Source organism: Filicampus tigris, chromosome 1 (genome assembly GCF_054856515.1).
Source record: "Filicampus tigris isolate MCC_2025a chromosome 1, RoL_Ftig_1.0, whole genome shotgun sequence".
NCBI classification, from domain to species: domain Eukaryota; kingdom Metazoa; phylum Chordata; class Actinopteri; order Syngnathiformes; family Syngnathidae; genus Filicampus; species Filicampus tigris.
In genome coordinates, this window is record NC_141217.1 from 26,960,962 (window position 1) to 26,982,020 (window position 21,059).

At 41.2% G+C, this 21,059-nt stretch overlaps 1 protein-coding gene across 1 annotated transcript in view; it reads left to right on the plus strand.

Moving 5' to 3' along the window:
- LOC147153401 (gamma-aminobutyric acid receptor subunit gamma-3-like) overlaps positions 1–19,933 on the plus strand; it is a 64,708-nt gene extending 44,775 nt beyond the window's left edge. The window contains exons 6-10 of the mRNA XM_086029274.1: positions 1,127–1,209; positions 4,309–4,446; positions 7,319–7,471; positions 16,134–16,330; positions 18,113–19,933. Of these exons, the coding sequence (XP_085885400.1) occupies positions 1,127–1,209; positions 4,309–4,446; positions 7,319–7,471; positions 16,134–16,330; positions 18,113–18,397 (856 nt within the window). The 3' untranslated portion in view covers positions 18,398–19,933. The remainder of the gene's footprint in view (positions 1–1,126; positions 1,210–4,308; positions 4,447–7,318; positions 7,472–16,133; positions 16,331–18,112) is intronic.
- Positions 19,934–21,059: the final 1,126 nt, after the last annotated feature.

A 21,059-nucleotide genomic window follows, 5' to 3' on the forward strand; every position in this document is an offset into this window, starting at 1 on the left:
TCTTCCTTTTCTTTTGTCCTCAGCACCACAGTGACTACGTTTACATGCAGTCAATATTCGGGTTAAAATTCCGATTTCTGAAACATTCTGAATATCCCGTTTTCATGAATGAGCGGACAGAGTTGCTCCAGCATTTCAATAACCCACTGTGACGGCAACGCCTGGCGTCGTGACTCAAATGGATGTCATTTCTGCGTGTTACTTTCAACTGTCAATAAAACACTTGATATTCATGTCACTCAGCACAGGAATGAAGCAGCCGGTTTCCTCCTCACTCCAAAAGTGTGCTTTTCTGCTGCGTCTCTGAGCACCTCCTCATACAAGCACTTCCTGTATTACAAAGTATTCCTTGCGGTTGTGCATGCGCAGAGTGGCTCGATCGTGTCAGCGCGTGCCGGCTGTATCTTTGCCTTTTTCACCCTCCTCCCTTCTTCTCCGTCAACCTCTCAGCAGTAATGCTAAATACAGCATCTTATGTTTTTATTTAAAATGTATTTTCATTTTTTATACCAAGCTTTTTTGATGTAAATTTCGACTCTAAAAGTGAAATCGGACATCCGCTGAAATTCAGGTTACATCGCCAGTGTAGGAACAGAAGTCGTTCGTAAATTGAGAACTTCCTGTATTGTTAAATCAACACCCGCCTGATGATGTCCGTGAAAACTGAACATTTTATTTTTGTAAAGTTGTGTTTTTGATCCAGCTATTATATTGGATCAAATTATTAGAATATTCCAGCAATATCCTACAGCACATTTTACTGGTGATACTAATTAGCACATTGGGTAAGATGACAACACTCTACAGCTTCTTTCAGATGTTGGGGCAAATTAGTTTACTGTTCACACCTCAGCTCCACACTTAGGGTTTTCTGGGACATTCTGTGATGGCAGAAATTAAATATGCAAGTTGGAGAGTCAGCAGTAGAATATACGAATGAGGGCTGCTCTCTGCTCTGATTGAGGCACCACTTTTGTACACATCTTACATGGCACAAAGCTGTCAGGCAACTCACATCATTATGTTGCATGCCAATAAGTTCTTTTCACACAATTGACTAAAGAACAGGACGTGATTTGAGTGAAGGATCAGCTGTCTTTGTACTTTTCGCCGTCTGTCTCTTTAGGATGACCATCAACGCTGAATGTCAGCTGCAGCTCCATAATTTCCCAATGGACGAGCACTCGTGTCCTCTCGTCTTTTCCAGTTGTGAGTACTGACAGTTGCAAGCCCACGCACACATGAGCCGACTGGCACATGTATTAAGGAATGCAACAAGGTGCCTGTAACCTAATATTCCCATCCCCTCATTAAGAGTTATTGCAGTCATTTACAACAGTACAAATAATGAATCCAAAGGTTAAGACTGGGAAAACTTTGGGATGGAAGCAGGCAATTCTGCTTCCCACTGGCTTGCAACAGTCATGAGAGTGATCAAAAGATGCAGATGATGATATTGCAAGCCAGGATGAGGAGCGCAGCTGTTGCATCTCCAAATCCATAACTGACTAATAATGTGCCTGATGCTGGAGCCTCGCACAACAGTTTATTTAGGTGTGTGGCTAAGGAGGTGGTTGGTCACCACGGAATCAAATATGATGAAATTAATTTTAGGAAACCACTTGAAGCAACACCAGCTGGGCTGTGGTGTATCCAAATTTATGCAGCAGGTGTTTCTGTGGAAAAATGATGAATTAATATGAATTAGGAGTGCTGCTCTTAAACAAATGTATTGTAAAAGAAATCAGAATCATATTTATTAATATCAAGGCATGATTTCATTGTTTGCATCTAAGATGATTAGATGACTCGTTTTCCATTAGACGATTGTTTCCAATCACCACCAGACTATACGTTTTATATCTTTCCTTCACAGAAAACTCATAACTGTGCTTAATACAGGATTTTTAAATCCGAGTATAATCTTCCTTGTAATTAAAGAACAACGGAAATTGCATTTGGAGAAGCTGGTCAGCCACTTTCTTTTCATAGCCCAACAGAGCCTCTTTTTCTCGAGAAGTAACCAAAAATACATTGAGGGAGCACTCACACGCACACACAGACACATTTTTTTGTGATTATTTGCTTATTAAGTTGTCCTATACAGGTCTTCAAATCACAGACATGGCTGCAGCCACACAGAAGAGATCCTACTGTGTCACTGTATTGCCTTCATTTTACATACACTCTAGCATTATGTACTGTACTGTATGACAAGCAATCACACCCTGATTGAGGATCAGCAGGTAATTTGTCTGAAAAAAGAGAAAATATGCCATTGTGTTACCTTTCAGCACTGACCTGCCTGCCTTTCAGTAGTGGGGAATGGGATAATGAGCTTTTCCAATGCTCATTTTTTCAATGAAGCTGACATCTCGTCTACTTAGTGTGCCAACAGGTCTATATATTTTCATTTACAATATACGTTTACAAGGCAGGGAGACAACTGCACCTTCATTCTGAAAAGTTCCCACTTTAGTGTCAATGGTGTGATGAGTCAGTTGATATATTCAAGTGAACATTTCTCCCCCAAAAAATTCTACATCATGACAATTTTTTTCTAAAAAGTACAATCAGTATATGAATCAACTGTGATCTGTAAGTGTCACATGTAAATGAAAACACAGATTCATAATAATGTTGAAACTGCACTCATTTTTAGTTAGAAAATTCTGATTGTTGATGTGTTTTGAAACAAGATTTACAACTACATAAAAATCAATTAATTTCTACTATATGTAACACTAAAAATCATATTTGCTTTTAAAAACTCTTTGGTTGCTTTCACAGTACGCTTTGGGTAATTGTCCATCTGCATTGTGAAGCGCCGCCCAATGAGTTTTGAAATAGTTGACTGAGTGGAAAGTATTGCCCGAAATACTTCAGAATTCATTCTGTTGCTTTTGCCAGCAGTCACATCATCAATAAATATAAGCAATCCAGGTCCACTGGTCCACATGTCCACGCCATTACACTACCACCACCATGCTTCACTGATGAGGTGGTATACTTTGGAACTTCCTTTGGAACGTTCTCTTCATGCAAAAAATATCCTTGTCTGGGACTGGGACATGTCCTGATCATAAAAATCCTTGTCAGTGCTGCGGTACAACCCGGAAGAGGAAGTCTTTCATTTCCTCCTCAAATAACCTTGCGATATTTTCCAATAATTTTATTGCGAAAAAATGAAAACTTATTGCATTATCACGCAAACGTTTTTCAATAAAATGCAATAGTTTTGCGTTATAATCCAGTCTTAAATATTCTCGTTATGTCCCCTGGCGGGCTCTGTTCTAGTGACAGACGTGGATGTGTTGGCAGCTACAATTCAAGGTCGAGTTCATGCACTTCTCCTGGTGTCTTCCCTACTAAAACAACCGACGCGGCAGGACAGGAACAAATATTCAAGCAGGATAAAACTAAATACATACTGACAACACAATATTGCAACATGTTGGAAAAATATAAATATAAAATAATACATGCAATCCCAAAATTAATATACAAAAATGAAAATATCAATGGGCAACTAAATCATGTCACACTTGCATTGGGAGCCCACATGGGAATGCTGTGTGCTGTGCACATTTGGTCTGCACGGAGGGGAGAAGAAAAGGAAGGAGAAAGTGAGACAAAGAAGGAGCGCTGACGTTTGACTGCGGGAAATTTGAAACCTGAATGCCGCAGCCACTTCATTCGCGCACATCAGTGAGGGGGAGCTATTGCTTGGTAGAAGACAACGACTGGCAAAACCAAAAACAAAGGTCTCGACATCGCAGTCAAGTGGCCGACATTCGACTCCGTGCAGACCGAATATGTGCAGTGCACAGCGTTCGTTCCTGCCGGGGCTCCCAATGTAAGTAAGTACGCGCAGTTGGGTAACTACAAGTGGGTTTAGATAGCTAGATAGATAGATTCATTATTTGATTGATTGAAAAAAATAATATAGACAAAGTTGAGGTTAGCACGTTGACTTGGCCCTCGACAAGCATTCCAGTTTCTCATGTGGCCCCTTTGCAAAATTAATTGGCCACCCTTGCTCTAAATGTTAGCATCTTCTCTAGCAAGAACACTAGTAGTGTCCTGGCTGGTCCACCATAATGATAGAACAGTCAAGAAGGTTGTCTGATGTTACCATGGCAACAAAAGAGCTACTACTATCTCGAAATGTCTCAAAGTTTTAAGGTCACAGTATGTATTTTTCATCTTCTGTAATCTCTCTCTCTCTCCCACCCTCCCGCTTTCTCTCTCTCTCTATTGTGTTGTCCTCTTTTCAGCAAGCTAAAATAACATATGTGTTGTTTATAGATGGCTACCCACGAGATGAAATTGTGTACAAGTGGAGGCGAAACTCAGTGGAGACATCAGACCAGAAATATTGGAGGCTCTACCAATTTGACTTCATGGGGCTCCGAAACACTACCGATGTATTGACCACGACTGCAGGTACAAAAAGTCCAAGAGCGTGCTCACCCCATGTCATACAGCTGAACTCCATATATGACTTCATGGTTGTGGAAGCAGCTTTGCACACGTGCATCCACAATGTGAGCTAACAAGCTGGAGACTCATGACATGTTTTCAGGCTTGATGGGAAAGAAAGGATATTAATCATCAATATTAAAGATTAACTGGAAGGTTCAATTATTCAGTCCTTTTCACTTGCATGCTCAATGTAATCACCTAGTTTCTGCTTGTCTTTTGGGGGCGGCTGTCGTAATGTTGTAAGTCCAATCGGTGCCACTAATTACACCCTCGACTGGCTTCACGTGGGCCAGTGCCTAATTCATTTTTAATGGTGGTTTTAATGGCTGATTATACTGAGGATTATGAATGAGGAGGATCGGGCCTAGAACATGACGTGGTTATTGTAAACCTCTTTTGGCCTAAACCGCGCACACACAGTCGCTCAGTTTACGACCAATCACCTGTTTTCTGGAGCTGAGCCATGATTGGTCATTATCTAACCCTTGAGCAACTGTGATGTCATTTTCAGTCGACAGCAAGCGGCAAAATGACCGCCCCCTGAGATAGACAAAAACGGGTGGATTTTACTGCTTAACTCATATCCCAAAATGCCATATTTTGACTAGTGGGTCTACATAGAACTTATTCTTGGGAAGAACATTTTGGGGTTGACTTTCCCTTTAAAGCACATCAGGATAGTACTCAGATTGATCCATCCATCCATTATCGATACCGCTTATCCTCACAAGGGTTGCGGGGCGTGCTGGAGCCTATCCTAGCTGTCTTCGGGCAGTAGGCGGGGGACACCCTGAATTGGTTGCCAGCCAGGCAGGGCACACAGAGATAAACATCCGCACTCACAATCACACCTAGGGGCAATTTAGAGAGTCCAATCAACTTACCATGCATGTCTTTGGAATGTGGGAGGAAACCGGAGTACCTGGAGAAAACCCACGCAGGCACGGGGAGAACATGCAAACTCCACACAGGGAGGCCGGAGCCGGGATCGAACCCACGACCTCTGAACTGTGAGGCGGACGTGCTAACCAGTCGATCACCGTGCCGCCTACCCAGATTGATATATATTTTTTTTCAATTAAAAAAAGCCATTTTTTCATTTTGAAAAAAAAAACTTAACATTCTTAGGAAAAATACATGACATACTATAAAAATCCAGGTTGATAACAATAACGATTAACTACGAGTTAACTATGAAAAATGTGATTAATCACGGTTAAATATTTTAATCGATTGACAGCACTAATACACACACACACACACACATATATATATATATATATATATATATATAAATAAAGACAACTCCACTTTGTTGTCCACATGACCTCACTGATGGGGGTAAGTAAATGATGACAGATTAGCGCTGTCATCCTTATGGCTGCCTGGACTCCCACTGTATTGTTCCAGACTCACTCACGTTTCCCTTTGGTGATGTAGACAAACTGCCAAACATCCTCAAGGAAATGAGCTACTTTCTCATTTATTACATTGTTTCTGTTTCCCTGTCACTCGCCAGAGTGCAGTCTTCTCATGCATGATTATATCATGTGGCTGAAAATACATGTGATTAATATACACTGTGACAAACTTGACAATCAGTATTGCCACAGTTACTTTGAAAAAATAACTCTTACTTTACTTATTACTTGCTTCAAAAACAAACTGAGTTACTAATTACTTGATTTTAATAACTAAATTAGATTACAAGTTACTTTAATAGTTACATTCAGCAGATACTGGCAAAAACCTGCATAACAAAAAAACGACACCCTGATTTGACAATTGGCGTTAAGCGGTTAATCTTCAACGGGTTGGGGGTTTGAGGGCGCTTGCAGATGGCCACTGTCATGGACCTAAACATTATTGTTGTCCGGGGTGGGGTTCGGGAATCCCCAAAAAGGTGACGTGGCATCACTCCTTCCTGTGACTCGCCAAATCATCCCTTAGATTATTCAGTAGCGCTAAAATTGCGTTGCTGAACAGATGATATGTCGAGATAATTTTGGTTTCAGTCATTTAAAAAAAAAAAAAATCATACAATTGGAGAGCCCCGTTTTCCCCGTCGCCTCTCATTTTGCCTGTGTCTCCTTGTTATGGTTGCACAACATGGTGCTATTTGTGCCTGTCTTTCAGACTGGGTATCTTGCATAATCAGCCATTGCAATTCATCTCAGGTTTGATAAATCACATTGTGTCTGCTAAATCAATCTCTTAATATACACCTCCCAGAATGTGCAAAATTAACTGTAGAAATTTACCATATTTGGCAGATGCAGTCCTGGATGCGCCTGTTTAGTAGATCAGCTTTCTGACTGTTAGTGTAAGCAATCACTTTGTACTGTTTTGCACATGCAGACCTTTAGTAAGTCAAGCCATCAGAGTGTTATTTTACCCAATGATACATGTTTTTGAAAATTAACCTGTTTTGAGGGGACAGTCTCATGCAAATGAGCCACTGCTCACACCACCCCCTATACTGCGACATCAAGTTGACTATGACTTTCATTACCATGACAAAGAGGGGTGGAACAAATTGTTAAGCCCAGAGTCAGAAAAAAGAACCTTTGAGTTCCCATTAAGACAGTAAATTGATTGTATTTTCACTCGTGGAGTCAGCATTTCACCACCAACCAATAGGCAACTCACAAACGATTTACTTAGTTACTTAGTAATTTTGCTTTACTTGGCTGGTAGCAGGCACTCCAGAAAAGGTCAGCGTTCCATACTGTCCCCTACTGTTTCCGTTTAGTACACACTGTCTTAATGTGGTTTATCACAACCATAGACACCATTTGTAAGTGACAAATCTTTTCTAATTTCCTTCCAACAGGAGACTATGTGCTGATGACCGTATACTTTGACCTCAGCAGAAGGATGGGCTACTTCACCATCCAGACTTATATCCCGTGTATCCTGACTGTGGTCTTGTCCTGGGTCTCCTTCTGGATCAAGAGTGACGCCACGCCAGCGAGGACAGCCTTGGGTGAGCTGCCCAAAGTGCAGCTGGGCATTATCATGACATCTCTTCTGATTGTCTAACCTTGCTGCATGTGTGTCTACTAGACTAACTTCTTTAGGTTTATATTTTTAAAACATGCATCCCATCGTTGACTCTTGCTAATTTGCAAGCACTAATAATTTGTTTCGCTTGCATGATTTAGTGTCCTGCATGTCGACAGTTTGTTGGTTTGCTGTCTTGTGGATGATGATTTCTGCTTTGAAGTCTTGTTGAGGTGAGTGACTTTTAAGCATGCCTGCATGTTTGTGTCTGTGTTGTTTTTTATAACAATTGAGTCACCGCATAAACTTATGGACACAACTGTACAACCAAGATAAATCCAGAGCAAGATATTGTTACCAGAGCTGAACATTTTACTAAAAATTCCCGGTCCGTTAATCCCCTTCCATCTGCAGTGTGGGTACCCTTCTGGCATCCATCTAACTTTCTTTTTGTCCAGTCGGAACAAAAAAAAGAACATTTGACCTGGCTTTGCAAAATACCGTCCTCACAATTATAAAAACCCACTTTCGACAACTGCCACCTTCAGAATGAGTCGTGGGAACCTCCTAGTCGGCACATCCTGGAAAGACGAGCATCAGCTGGCCCTCGCTAGGAGTGAAGATATGGATGAAGTCATCGATTAATCGACTTTTAACAAATTTCATCACATTACAGTTGAGTATAACAAATTGTTAGTCGTTCAAGGCCCACTCCAAATACACAAAAAACTGTCAAACCGAATATAATAACTGTGACGCCATGCTCCATTTGGTCATTTTCAGTTATCCTATTTACCAGATCTGGGCATTGCCTAACCGCCACCGCGTTCCGTCCATATTTAATCGACCACGTGGTCCTAGTCCATCCCTCATCGGCAACAGCCAGTCGGCGTCGAGAGCGTAATAGCCATGTCACAAGCAGGTTCCGCACGAGCACACACGCCGCCAAACAAAGAAAAAATATAAAATAAAAACAAAACAAACAACAGACACACACACAAACGCAGCATGGTGATTGGTGAAATAAAAACAATATGGCGCACGTCGTTGCATCTGTGGGACCGCAACCTACACAACACTATTTTATTTTTTATTTTTTCCTTATTCGGCCACGTGTCAGGAGTGCGGCACCTGCGTGTGACGTGGGAACGTACAGGTTAAGTCCATTCTCGACGCCGTTTGGTTGACTCAGACAGACTGGGACCACGTGGGTGGGCAAAAATCGACCTGTAGCTTCAGTCAACCCGTCTTTCAAGCATAATGGAAGGCAGCAAACGCTGCCAGCGTATAGGTGGTGTCGTGATACACGGCCACTCACTGAGAAAGGCTTGTGATCCCTTCCAGAGAACACAACAAACAGGCAGCACCGGAAAGCAAGTGTCCCACCCCTGATAAACATCCCCATTCAAGTCAGCGACACAAAGTCATTTACCCTGTCTTCTCTGGTTCATCGCCTCCATTTTCAAGTAATGTCTGAGAGCTGATCTCGAGGCCAGAGGGCAAGAAGAGGCGAGATAAGAGGAAGAAAAGGCAGGCATAAAACAAGGATGCCAAACAAAGTGGGACCCAAATGCCAGGAAGAAGGAGGCTCACTCAAATAAGGGAGGCGATGTTACGGAATCCCAGCCCTCCAAGCAACAGCACATGACACGCTACTGCCGCCAGGTGGCATTTGCAAAAAGCTGTCACTCAGCCACCACTTCTGCAGGCAGGACATTTGGGGAGCAGCAGGCTGGGAGTAGGAGAGCCCGGCTCGGGTTGATTCCCATTAGACCTCAATCTGTGCAGCTCAGAAGGAGCTTAGAGATACAGCGCTGTTGATGGGAAATCACCCAGCTCAAGACACGAGTGGAGAACGGAGAGCTTAAAGAACTGTTGGAAAGAGTTAAATGAAGTACCGATCGATACTATACTAGTAAATACTAGACCAATAAACTTCACAACTAAAACGCATTTTGCTTCGGTAAGACTTGAACACATTATTATTTAAGGTGCCATGCAAAATTCATTTTCTTAATCTTTGATAGCCTATCCTCTTATTGGGTTTACTGGAACAGATTATTTGGGTTGGTAATGAGCAGGATGCCCTTTTTCAACCTATTTTCATTGGTCACAAATAACTGGTTTTGAACAGTCCGTTTTCTCATTAAAGTGGAAGTTAAGTCAACCCAAATGTTTTTTTTTCAAGAATATGTTCTATGCAGGACCACTAGTTGAAACAAGGCATTGTGATTAATATTGTGTTTGTGGAATATGAGAAAAATCCCCCCTTTTGAGCCATCTCAGGGGGAGGCCATTTTGTCACTTCCGTCGACTGAAAATGACATTGCAGTTACTCAGGGCTCAGATAACGACCAATCAAAGCTCACCTGTTTTCTGAAGCTGAGCCATGATTGGTCGTTATCTGAGCCGTCAGGAACTGTGATGTTATTTTTTTAAATAAAATCCCGGTACACTGTCAAAGCCGCCAGAGGGGACTGAGCCTATGTGTGTGTGTATGTGTGGCTGTGTGACTTAAAACCCGGAAATGTATTGGTAGCGTGAGTGAAAGCTTAGGTTGCCATCCTCCAGGAAATGTGCCAAACTGCAAAATTTTGGCCTGATGAATTCCAACAGAGCCAACACAATGAAGAGAGGCGGCCACACGATACACATACAGTATATTGGTAGCTATTTGTTAGAGGAAAGTTGTTTGCTATATCAAATTAAGGACAAGGAAGACCCAATCAGAACACATCTTATTTCCATATTGGATATTAAAGGGAAAGTCAACCCAAACATATTTTTTCCAGAATATGTTCTCTGCAGGCCCACTAGTTGAAATAAGGCATTCTGATTAAGATTGCGTTTGTGGAATATGAGCAGCAAAATGCTCCCGCTTTTAGCCATCTCAGGGGCCGGCCATTTTGTCACTTCTGTTACGCAGTTACTCAGGGCTCAGATAACGACCAATCAAGGATCACCTGTTTTCTGAAGCTGAGCCATGATATGTTTGTATGTATATATATATATATATAAATAAAAATAGGGCCGTCGCTCTGCCATGCTGGTGTCAGGATGCACTGCAGCGGGCCACAATTGCGCCGATGTCCCGAAACCCCCGGATGAAAAATTTGGCCTGGCAACCTCGTGGCCACCAAGAGCACTATGAGCGGGATACAATACTGTGGTTCTGAAGGGAGCCATTCCCCAGCTGGTTCTCAACGTATGTTATACTCTTGATTTAAAAAATTAGTACAAATAAAAATGTAAATACCAGTACAACCCATGGTGATGGCGCGTGGCCTTACACCCGCCAGAGAAGATAGATGAGTGTGTGTGGCTGTGTCACCTAAAACCCGGAAATGTAGTTGTAGAGTGTGTGAAAGACGGAGGACTGGAGTAAGTCACCTTTCATAAAATATGCAGAAAACAGCACAATTCTGGTCCCAAAATGCTTTGGAGTTTCTCCCAAAATGAATTGAAGCAGTTTATTCCTCAACTCCTCTGAGATTGGCATCTGATTTTAAACGCCATGTGTGTCACCTTCAGTCATTTTTCCTGAGTTGAGTGGGTGTGTAGCAACCAAGAAGTGGGCACGCACACGAACAATTACTCACGAATCCCGTCACAATGGCGCCAATTCAAATCTGCTCGTTTCCGTACGTTTTACGGTATACAAATGACAAACTGCATAAGGGTAATACCAAATTCATATCCATTGGCCAGCCTTGGCAACTTCCTCGACCACACTTTAAAATGGTCAAACAAAGTTTTTTCGCAACAGTATTGTCAATAAATCTGCCCTTATGCTATCAATTTGTATTTACCACAGCGTCTTAAATGTCAACGACCTAACTAAGCAGTCACTCCTGTAGCATAGATACAATAACCGTCTGTTTTTTTGGTTTTTTTTGGAGAGCCAAGGTTTCCTAAGATGAGCCATCATTCACACAAAGCTTGTCGGAGGTAACACGTCAAATAGAATCGAAGAGCTGACAGTGTTCCTCTAGGGACGAGATGGCAGAGAGAGAAACTTTGGCGGTATTGGTCCTTCAAGCTGTACTGCAAGGGGTTGTGGGATTTTTTTTTTTTTACTCCTGCACAAGTGATCAAATGTTTCACTGCTAAAAACAACCCACTTTGACTGTACAATAGTCAACACATTAATGTACAACCGAGCAAACGGCCTTTCAAAAGATGTGAAGAACACTGCAGGCTCAGTGGAACTAATGCCAGACTGATTAAATGCATGGCAGATGTGGCTTCAAGTCACCTCTGATCGGATTAAACTGTGGTTGACATGTAGATCTTTAACCCTGGTCAGTTGTATGCTATAAACACAATTAGCGTAAACAAGGCTATCAATAAGGAGTCAGCAGCATTCTAAGTGCGTGTAACTGTCAAAGTTCTTGAGAAAAGCTTCAATGTCCAACTCAAAAATTGTACAGCGAAACCTTTGAGGTATAACGTCCACTATGTTTGTGTTTGGAAAGAAGTTTTCAAAAGGAAATAATATAAATTGAAATAATCAGTTCCAGAGTCAAACTGTTGCTTTCAGGGATTTACATGAACTTTTTTGGACTCTCCAAATTTAACAGCCAATCAGAATTTCCACTAGCCAATATTTTTTTAAACTTTAGCCCAGCTAATTTTATCGACCGTGCTCACACTATCTCTGTTAGCACTCGAGACTGTAGTCTGAAATATAAGCATTCATGCTGGCAATGGCCGTCTTAAAGGTCATTATGTAGCAGTATGGCACAGTATTTATTGAAAATATCGGAGTCACTGCCAGCATTGAAAATGAGCAAGAACAAAACATAGCGTAGATTAAGGTTAGGCATTGTTTGAATTTGAACGATACCGGTTCCGATTGTGTTTCCTTGTTTCGATTCCGACTCCAAACAATTTTCGATTTCTATTCTTTTCAAATTCATTTTTAGCGACTCGCAACGCAGACTAAAATCATTTGCCATTTGCCGGCCTTGTAGTATGGTACTTAAGTTCCACGCTGAGTGGCAAGGAAGGTGAACAGAACAAGTTTGTTCACATCTCTCACTTCCTTGTTTTCAACCAATCATTTATGTTTGTTTAGTGTTAAATGAAATATGTTAAAGAGGTCTTTGACTCCTTTGATATATGTGACCTTTCAAAAGTTAGGACAACCGTGGTTTAAATGGAGATGCTAACAAGCTATTTTTGGATGAACTCATCTGAACTTGTCTACAAATTTATTTCTATTAACTTTTCACCTTTTTAATTTTTTTCACATTATGAATTTCTCAAAAAGTTAGTTTTAACCAGTACCAATATCAAATTTACAAACTTGAATTAACTCATTCACTGCCGGATATTTTCAGACCCTCCTTTACTCTAACGTTTGAAAAAAAATTGAAAAAAAATATAAATAAATTCCTGGGATTGAATGGCTGGACTGTGAAAAGATGAATAAATGCGTCTTTGGCAGTGAATGAGTTAATAAATAACTTTTTCTTTCTTTCATGAGAAGTTTATTTTTGAAAACTTGATAAAAAAAAAAATTACACATGAGTGCAAATGAGTATACAGTGCACTGAACTCCCACTGATGGGCTAACCTGCTGTGTAAACAGCCAAAATCAGAGTAATTTGCTAACCCAGTTCAGATTAGCAGCAGGTATCGTGTGTGCCTATTGTGGACACACATGGTCACTTGGCATAGAAAATACTGTGCATATGCTAATGTTAGCTGGTTATTTGCATTTGAGTTGACCCAACATTTAGCTGTTAGATACATCAATGTTGGCAATAGACATATTTTATTGTTTAACTCACCAAATTATGACACTGAAGTTCAGTGCGCTGTAGGCTGAGGCTCGCAGCAGAAGGGAGCACCAGCGCGACTTCGGTAGTCTCAGTAAATTCTTCTTCGAGTCGGCTGACGAGGCACCTTGACAGGGAACCTGGCATTTAAAATATGAACGATTCCGTGAGAATAGTCCCGCTCCAATTGTTTCTCGAGACTTGATGCCCAACCCTGAGTGACTGACACAATTGCCAAATTGGCCGGTATGTTTTTATCAACACCCGCCAAAATGAATTTTAACCCGAATTCGGTGGGTTGGCAGGTGTTAATTTGGAACCCTGGTGTTGATCATGAAATCAATGTTTTTAGACACGTGAGACTGGATCGGATGAACAGATTAGAAAACATCATCTCTTTGACCCATCCCATTTCTCATGGTTCATTTTTTTACTTTATACTTTGATTATTGACACAATAAATAGCACTGAATGTCTATGCCAAGTTTCAGATTTGGCATTTGCCAGAGACTTGACTAGGGGTGAATAAAGTGTGGAAAAGCTATAGCTTTGAAAAAGAGAGGATCTGCTCATGAACCCAAACATACAAGCATCTGCGAAACTCAGCAGAGGTGACATCATGGCTTGGGCTTGCAGGGCCTTTTCTGGGTTAGCCTCTTTAATCTCATTCTAAATTGGTGTAACACATGACGGCAACAGCAAAATGAACTCAGAAATCTACAGTCTGCCAATTTAAAGAAAGATGCAACCAAACCTATTGGGATGTCCTTGATCATCTAGCTAATGACATAAAAGTTACGACCAAAAGTTGTTTCAAGCAAGTGGCTTGTAACTAAAGTGTTCCCCTGCCATTTAGGTGGAATAGAGACCGGACCCTGCCACAAAAACAGCAAAATATGAGCTTGTAATTGACGTCCCCTCCAAAAAGGTTTTATCATTTCTTATAGACGCCATAAGACTGTGGTAAAGCACTATCTTTGTTTAAATGAAACTCCTCTACTCACTCCAACATAGTTCCTTGGCACCAAAATGCTACCGGTTGGTGCCAAAGCAATTCATTGAGTTAGCCTGTGCACACAAAAAAACTATGAATAGGAGAGTTTTTCAGCAAATAATGGGACACAAAAGAAAACCTGTCAAGTGTCAATAAGTGTATTTGCTAATGCTGAATTGCAAATATGTGGGGGTTCACTGTAAATTAAAGTTCCTGTAATCTATTTTAGATTGATCTGTTCCAATATTCTATATGTTTGCTGTTTTAGAGTTTTGCTACAAGTAATGCTGTGTATGAGATCCATTTGGAAATAAAAGCTGAAATGGTCTCTTGTCTTATATTCATCTTTTAATGTCAAACGTTGCTAAATGTTTTTTGCCTGCACCAAAAATGAAGCAATGTGCCTCATTGTTCCAAGACCTTCAGAGGGATGCATGTGTGTTCTGTCACTCCGCTGCCATTTTTGTCACACCACAAGTTCTTCTCGGTTGTGTGTGCAGACAAGGCATCACCTTGGTTGCCATGGTATCACAGAGAGACAATTCCCAAAGAGTGAATGAACCCGTTAAAATAAGATTAGTTGACTGAATTTGAGGTCCAGAAGCAACACTGTACGCCGTTCCTCGCAGACGCTTTCATTTGAGGAAGAGGCAGACCACAGTTGTTCATGTACCTTAAATTTAATGAGTGAGGGGAGAAAGCCTAAGACGAGCACTCGACCAGTAGGTAGCTCGAAATAGAAGGGAGCAACCCGTCTCTATGGAAACGGTGGGTGAAAACAGCACCATGAAAGACATGTAGCGAGGGAAATGAGAAGGAAAAAAAGGCTGAGGGAAGAAGAAGAGAAAGGATGAGAACCAAAAGCCAGAGATGGTGAAATGGGCCATAAGTGCGTGAGCAATGTCGCCAAATTCCTGGCTTTCTGTTTGCATCATTCTTTATTAAGGGTTCACATGACCCTTTTTAACCACCTCTCTAACAATGGCATGTTATGTTGCAGGATTCATTCCGAGTCTTGAATTCAAACAGGTCTAATCTCTCCATAGTGATGTTGTGATGGCAGCATTATTGGTGTCAAAATGTACTGAAGTGAGGGCACAAATGTGTGGAACCTGAGAAACCTTGCAGATATTCCCCTAGGGGCTGACAGCAGCATAACAATTATGTTGTTTGAGCACAGTTGATAAGGGCTATAATTTTTATTTAGCAGTGCATTGGCATTTCTGAGTCTTCCTTAAAGTGGAAATCAACCCAAACATATTTTTTTCAAGAATATGTTCCCAGCAGGCCCACCAGTTGAAACATGACATTCTGATGACTATTGCGTATGTGAAATAAAAGTTAAAGCAGCAAAATCCACCCGTGTTTAGCCATCTCGGGGAGCAGCCATTTTGTCACTTCTGTCGACTGAAAATGACATCACCGATGCTCAGGGCTCAGATAATGACCAATCATGGCTCAGCTTCAGAAAACAGGTGACCTGTGATTGCTCCTTTCCTGAGCCCTGAGTAGTTGTGATGTCAATTTCAGTTGACAGAGGTGACAAAATGGCCGACCCCAAAGATGGCCAAAAACAATTCGATTAAGTCTTTTCTACAAACGCAATATTTATCAGAATGCCCTGTTTCAACTAGTGGGCTTGCATAGACCATATTCTTGGAAAAAATATAATTTGGGTTGACTTCCCTTTTAAAGGTCGTATGAAGCTGGTCCAGGTTTTGGGGGATTCGTATGCTTCTAAAGTCAAACTCACCCATTTGCTTGTTATCTCTGAATTTATTTTATGACTAATGTGATCACCACCAGTGGCCTGCTGAAGCCGCACATCTTTGCTGTGGCATTCCTCACCCTAGCTTTGACCTTTTCAGGCATTACCACCGTGCTGACCATGACCACACTGAGCACAGTGGCCCGGAATTCCCTGCCACGAGTCTCCTACGTGACAGCAATGGACCTGTTTGTCACGGTCTGCTTCCTGTTCGTCTTCGCCGCCATGATCGAGTACGCCATGCTCAACTACTGCTCATACTGTATACGCAGACCCCCAGCAAAAATGCAGAAAATGGTAAGCCACTTACTTCATTCTGGTCAAAGCCAAGGTTCCACTTTGGGTTCATAAAGTATTCATAGCAACAAATCTGCTTTTGGAAGTATATAGCATAAACCTTTTTATGAAGACAAATGATGCTCCAAGGAGTTCTGACTTCACTACTGCAGTCTGTGCTGAGGAATTGGACCCATCTGTGTGATCAAAGGGGGTCAAGTGCTTGATTATGAATCCATGTCTGCCTGATCAAACATTCCAGATGTGATCCATTTAGTCAGTGGTGTTTTCTGTCAAACTTCGGCACTCAGAAACTCTATTGAGCGTCTCTTTGTATGTATATAAAGTGCACCATGTCTAGCTCCCCGTGTCTTCAAAGGTGCATGTCGTTATGAGAAAACGTGTGCCGCTTGAGAACCTTTCTCAGCGTCACCCAAAGAGCGCTAGAAGCTTTGCGTGGGAGTTCTCAAGGCTGCTGCACCTGTCACCATTGATTCAGTGGCAGCAGCACAGATCTACTTGTCAAGCTGCTGTTGCCATTTGGATGGGGGAAATCGCAGCTCGCGGCTAATAACCACTTTTATTTTTGACTGAACAAAGTTGAGCTTGAGCAACACATTGGAGAAATCTGTAGCTCTCTGCTGTGGTGCCTGTATATGGCTGTTTTGGGTGTTGCAGGGCGGGGCATGTAACATCAATACATACCTTTTAGAGGACCACAGTCATGCGGTCTGATTTAGTTGTCTTGAGTCGCATCAAGGACAAGTCATAAATCACTTATTTACTTGTTTTTTTCATTGTCCATCCAAAAATAATCCTTTGTCACTTTAGACTAAGAGGCACTTAAAGGTCAGGGTGCAAACGTTTTTCAGGGTCAGAATTCATATTTTCATTGGTAATAGGTTCTATAATACGTACAAGTCACTTCCTGCAAGTTGTCAACCACAGATCGATTAAAACAATATAAAAATAGCTACGAGTCCTTATTCCTTTAACGGTTCTACGTACTTACTCTTACCCACGTTGTGCTGGGATGGCGCTGCTGGGTTTCTATAGCAACCAGCGGTTGCATTGAGAAACACTGCTTGTCACCATGATCGATTAAAAAAAAAAAAAAAAGTCTTATAGAGTAGAGGAAGTGTTACATCTCCTTCAAAATATAAGTTGGGTCACTCATACCGCAAGGGACCACTTTATTACTATTCTCCATACTATTACTTTGGGGAACTGCCTGAAATTGGCGGTAATCTCTGGTTAATAGTCCCATATTTGAAAAGGAGGGATTGCTGTTGACCATAACAAGTTTTCAGATTTTATTAACATCAATTGAAATGAAAGTTGAATTTTTGGCCTATAATTCCAAAAGGTATGTTTGGCACAAACACAAAACTGCTCATCATCAATGCATCAACATACCGACAATGAAGCATGATTACAGCAGCATCATTCTTTGGGGCTGATTTTCTTCAGTTGAAACTGGGGCTTTAGTCAAAGTCAAGGGAAGTATGAAAAGTTCATAATACCACTCAGTGGTAGCAAAAGAAAACCTTCAGACTTCTGCTAGGAAGCAAAACAAATATCAGGAAAGGCCTATCAGAATATCTGGAATTGGGGATAATCAGAGGCACATGGTAGCAGGTGTGTGCCTACTCTCATACATTCATGTGTGTGTGCGCGCGAGCGTGCATGTGCACGCATGTGTGTGTGTATGTGCGTGCTACTGCAACATGCCATGTACAGTAGCAGCTCAATACTCAAGACCTCTGGAAAAATCAAGACGTCTCTCTCTCGCTTCCTCTACAGGCATATTCATCCTTCAGCACGGGTCGGCCCCCTCGTCGACACATGATGCCCACAGGGAATGCTCTCTTCTGGCAGGACTATGACGACGACTGCTTGGATCAGTGCCTGGATGGGAAAGATTGCACAAGTTTTTTCTGCTGCTACGAGGAATGTAAAGAAGGCGGCTGGAAGAAAGGACGCATCCACGTCAACATCCGTGAACTGGATTCCTACTCTCGGGTATTCTTCCCAACTTCTTTCTTGCTCTTCAACATTGTTTACTGGGTCAGCTACCTCTACCTCTAGTCACACTCTTGACGTGGAGCATTGGAGCTCCTCTGGAGTTGAGGAAGGGCCTTTGTTCTTTTCAGAGTTGAGGTGAAGGAAGGACATAAACTGGAATGGACCTGTCCTTTTCAGGGCTTGACGCAGACTGCACACATCTGGGTGGCAATGCAGTATTTTGGCCCACAATGTGGCAGAGCACCCATAGTGCCTTCTTTAGAAAGGGTGCACAAGGTCACCGCAGCATTGTTGTTTTTATTAGCTCATCCATCACGCCGCCTGCATGCCAATTTTTTTTTTTTTTTACTCCTTGATGAAACCAGCATAGTCTCACTACAGGAAATGCTAGGACGCTCACCTTGCATTTTGTGGTACTTCACAAGTACAGTAGTTCTTAATAACAAAATACTAGCAGAATTATTGGTATAGTTTTCGAAAGACCCTCCTAGCAGACAATGCAGTTTACATGAAAGGGATGCACAAGAGCTGCATACCTACAAAGAGAACTTTAACAGGTATGTTTTGTAGTACAAAGCCATGGTAGTATAACATCCTTCCATTCAGTTCCACTAGGTCAATGATATATACATGGAGATTTTTTTTGTTGTCTCCTAATGAAAAATAAAGGGAATTTGTGATGCCCTGCAATTTGCGGGACCCTAAGCTGCCTCTTGATCCGGGCCGGCAACAACTGAGGTGCTGTAAAATACATCCAGATATTATGGTCCAATGTAGGCCATGAAAGAGAGAGAAGTGTTGAAAAATGGATGAGGCTGGATGGTAGGGGATGAACTCATTCAAACAGTCACCACAATGTAAAATTGATGTCACATATGGAGACATATTGACACACGTGAACCCCAGGCTTAACTTTACTGTTGTGTTTTTTAAAGGCTTTGTAGAATGCACACACACACACACACATGAGCTTCTCCCCTTGTGTGTGTATGTGGTGAGAGAAAGGAGTTACTGTTATGTGTCTGTTTCCTTTTTCATACATATGGAATGTATGTAGGCTAGCAGCGTGTTCCAGTTTATGAGCATCCTACGTATTCATCAGGCCTCTGAACAAGTTTGTGTCCAGTCCAGAGGTGTGATACGTAGTTAGTAGAAAGGCCCACTTGATGGGAAGTGTTGACTTTGTGTGCTGAGTTTTGTATTTTGACCCCAAAACACCCCCACCTCTTATATCTCTACTACACTTTATAAGTGTCTGAGTCCATCGACATACTCTAATAAAACAAAATCACTATTTTTAACCTGATCAGTGTTTACAAAGCCGCTTTGAAATCTGAGTACTGAGCTATGGTCAGCATTAGCAATCTCCTTAGAAAAAATTAGATGACACGGCGAGTATTACAATAAATGTGTTCTACTCATTTCCACCTCTTACTTTAAGATACGGTAATTTCTCCCACATCATTGGGAAAAGAAAAAGCCAAGCTGATCATGGATCAGTACTCCCAGAGGAAATCTTCTATCTTAACTGGACAATAAGTATGTTTTTCTAGTGTGTGGTAAATTACTTGTATGAATAAATACTGTTTTGGTCAAGTATTACTGTGAAGTGTCTGTGTGAGAGCAAAATTATTTTACTTCATAACCGACACTGAGAGAGGCGATCTGCTCTTGGACAAATTTCAGCTGAACCCAAACAAAGCAGACAACACGTGATGGACAGTAAGTGCAATACTTGCAAGGATTACGACACAACACAGACAGTTTGTCATACATCCTATTGAAATACCTCTCCAACCGAGTCGATCCCTACAAAAGTTTTCACTGAAAGTTCAAATGTTTTTGGAGTGTTATTTTTTTTTAAATACCGGTAGATAAATAAATACATCAATATATTTATAACATTCCAGAATTGTAATTTCACTATTTATTAAAGACTACTGGCCTTTCTTATGCAGTTTAACCATTGTCTGCTCAATAGTAAACTTAAATTCAAATTTTGTTGCTAGTCAAGACACAGGCACAACTTCCACAAGTAATTATCATTTATTATTTCAAAAGGACAAAAAATACATTTGCTGTTTATACTTTGCGAGGTTTAAGTTGCTGTTGAGATAATATTAGTCGACTGAAGAACTCAAAGTTCTTTCTGTTTGCACTGGTCAAATTTGTGTATAATGATGATTACAAAATACAGTATTTCGTTGTTGTCCTGTGAAAAACACTTATCTCCAATTTTGGAAACTTTTTTTAATTTTCACTTGAATGCGATGTCTGTAACGCAGAAACATGATTCATGTAAAAATAAGAAAATGAAAAAAAAATGGAGATAAGTGTTTTTCCACATGACAGCGACGATTTGATCCTTGTCAAAATTGGAACTTGGAGCAAAGTCTTGCTCATATGTGTGCGGTCATCCAGGGGCGGAGCCAGAACGTGGCTAATCGGTGGGCCTGAAAAAATCAGGGTGGGCCTGAACATTTCTCTCACTGAGCACAATCCTCATATCCCAACACATCATATATTTAAATAAAATGACAAACTGAATAATATGAACTTAGACAACCACAATTATGCCATTCTTAAAATTCAATAAAATAAAAAACACAATGAAACACAAATTCAAAAATAATTTAATGATTTACAAAAAAATTTAAAAGTGTATATTTTTTTCATGAATCTCACCGGGTGGGCAGAGTGCACCAATGGCTCCGCCCCTGGGTTC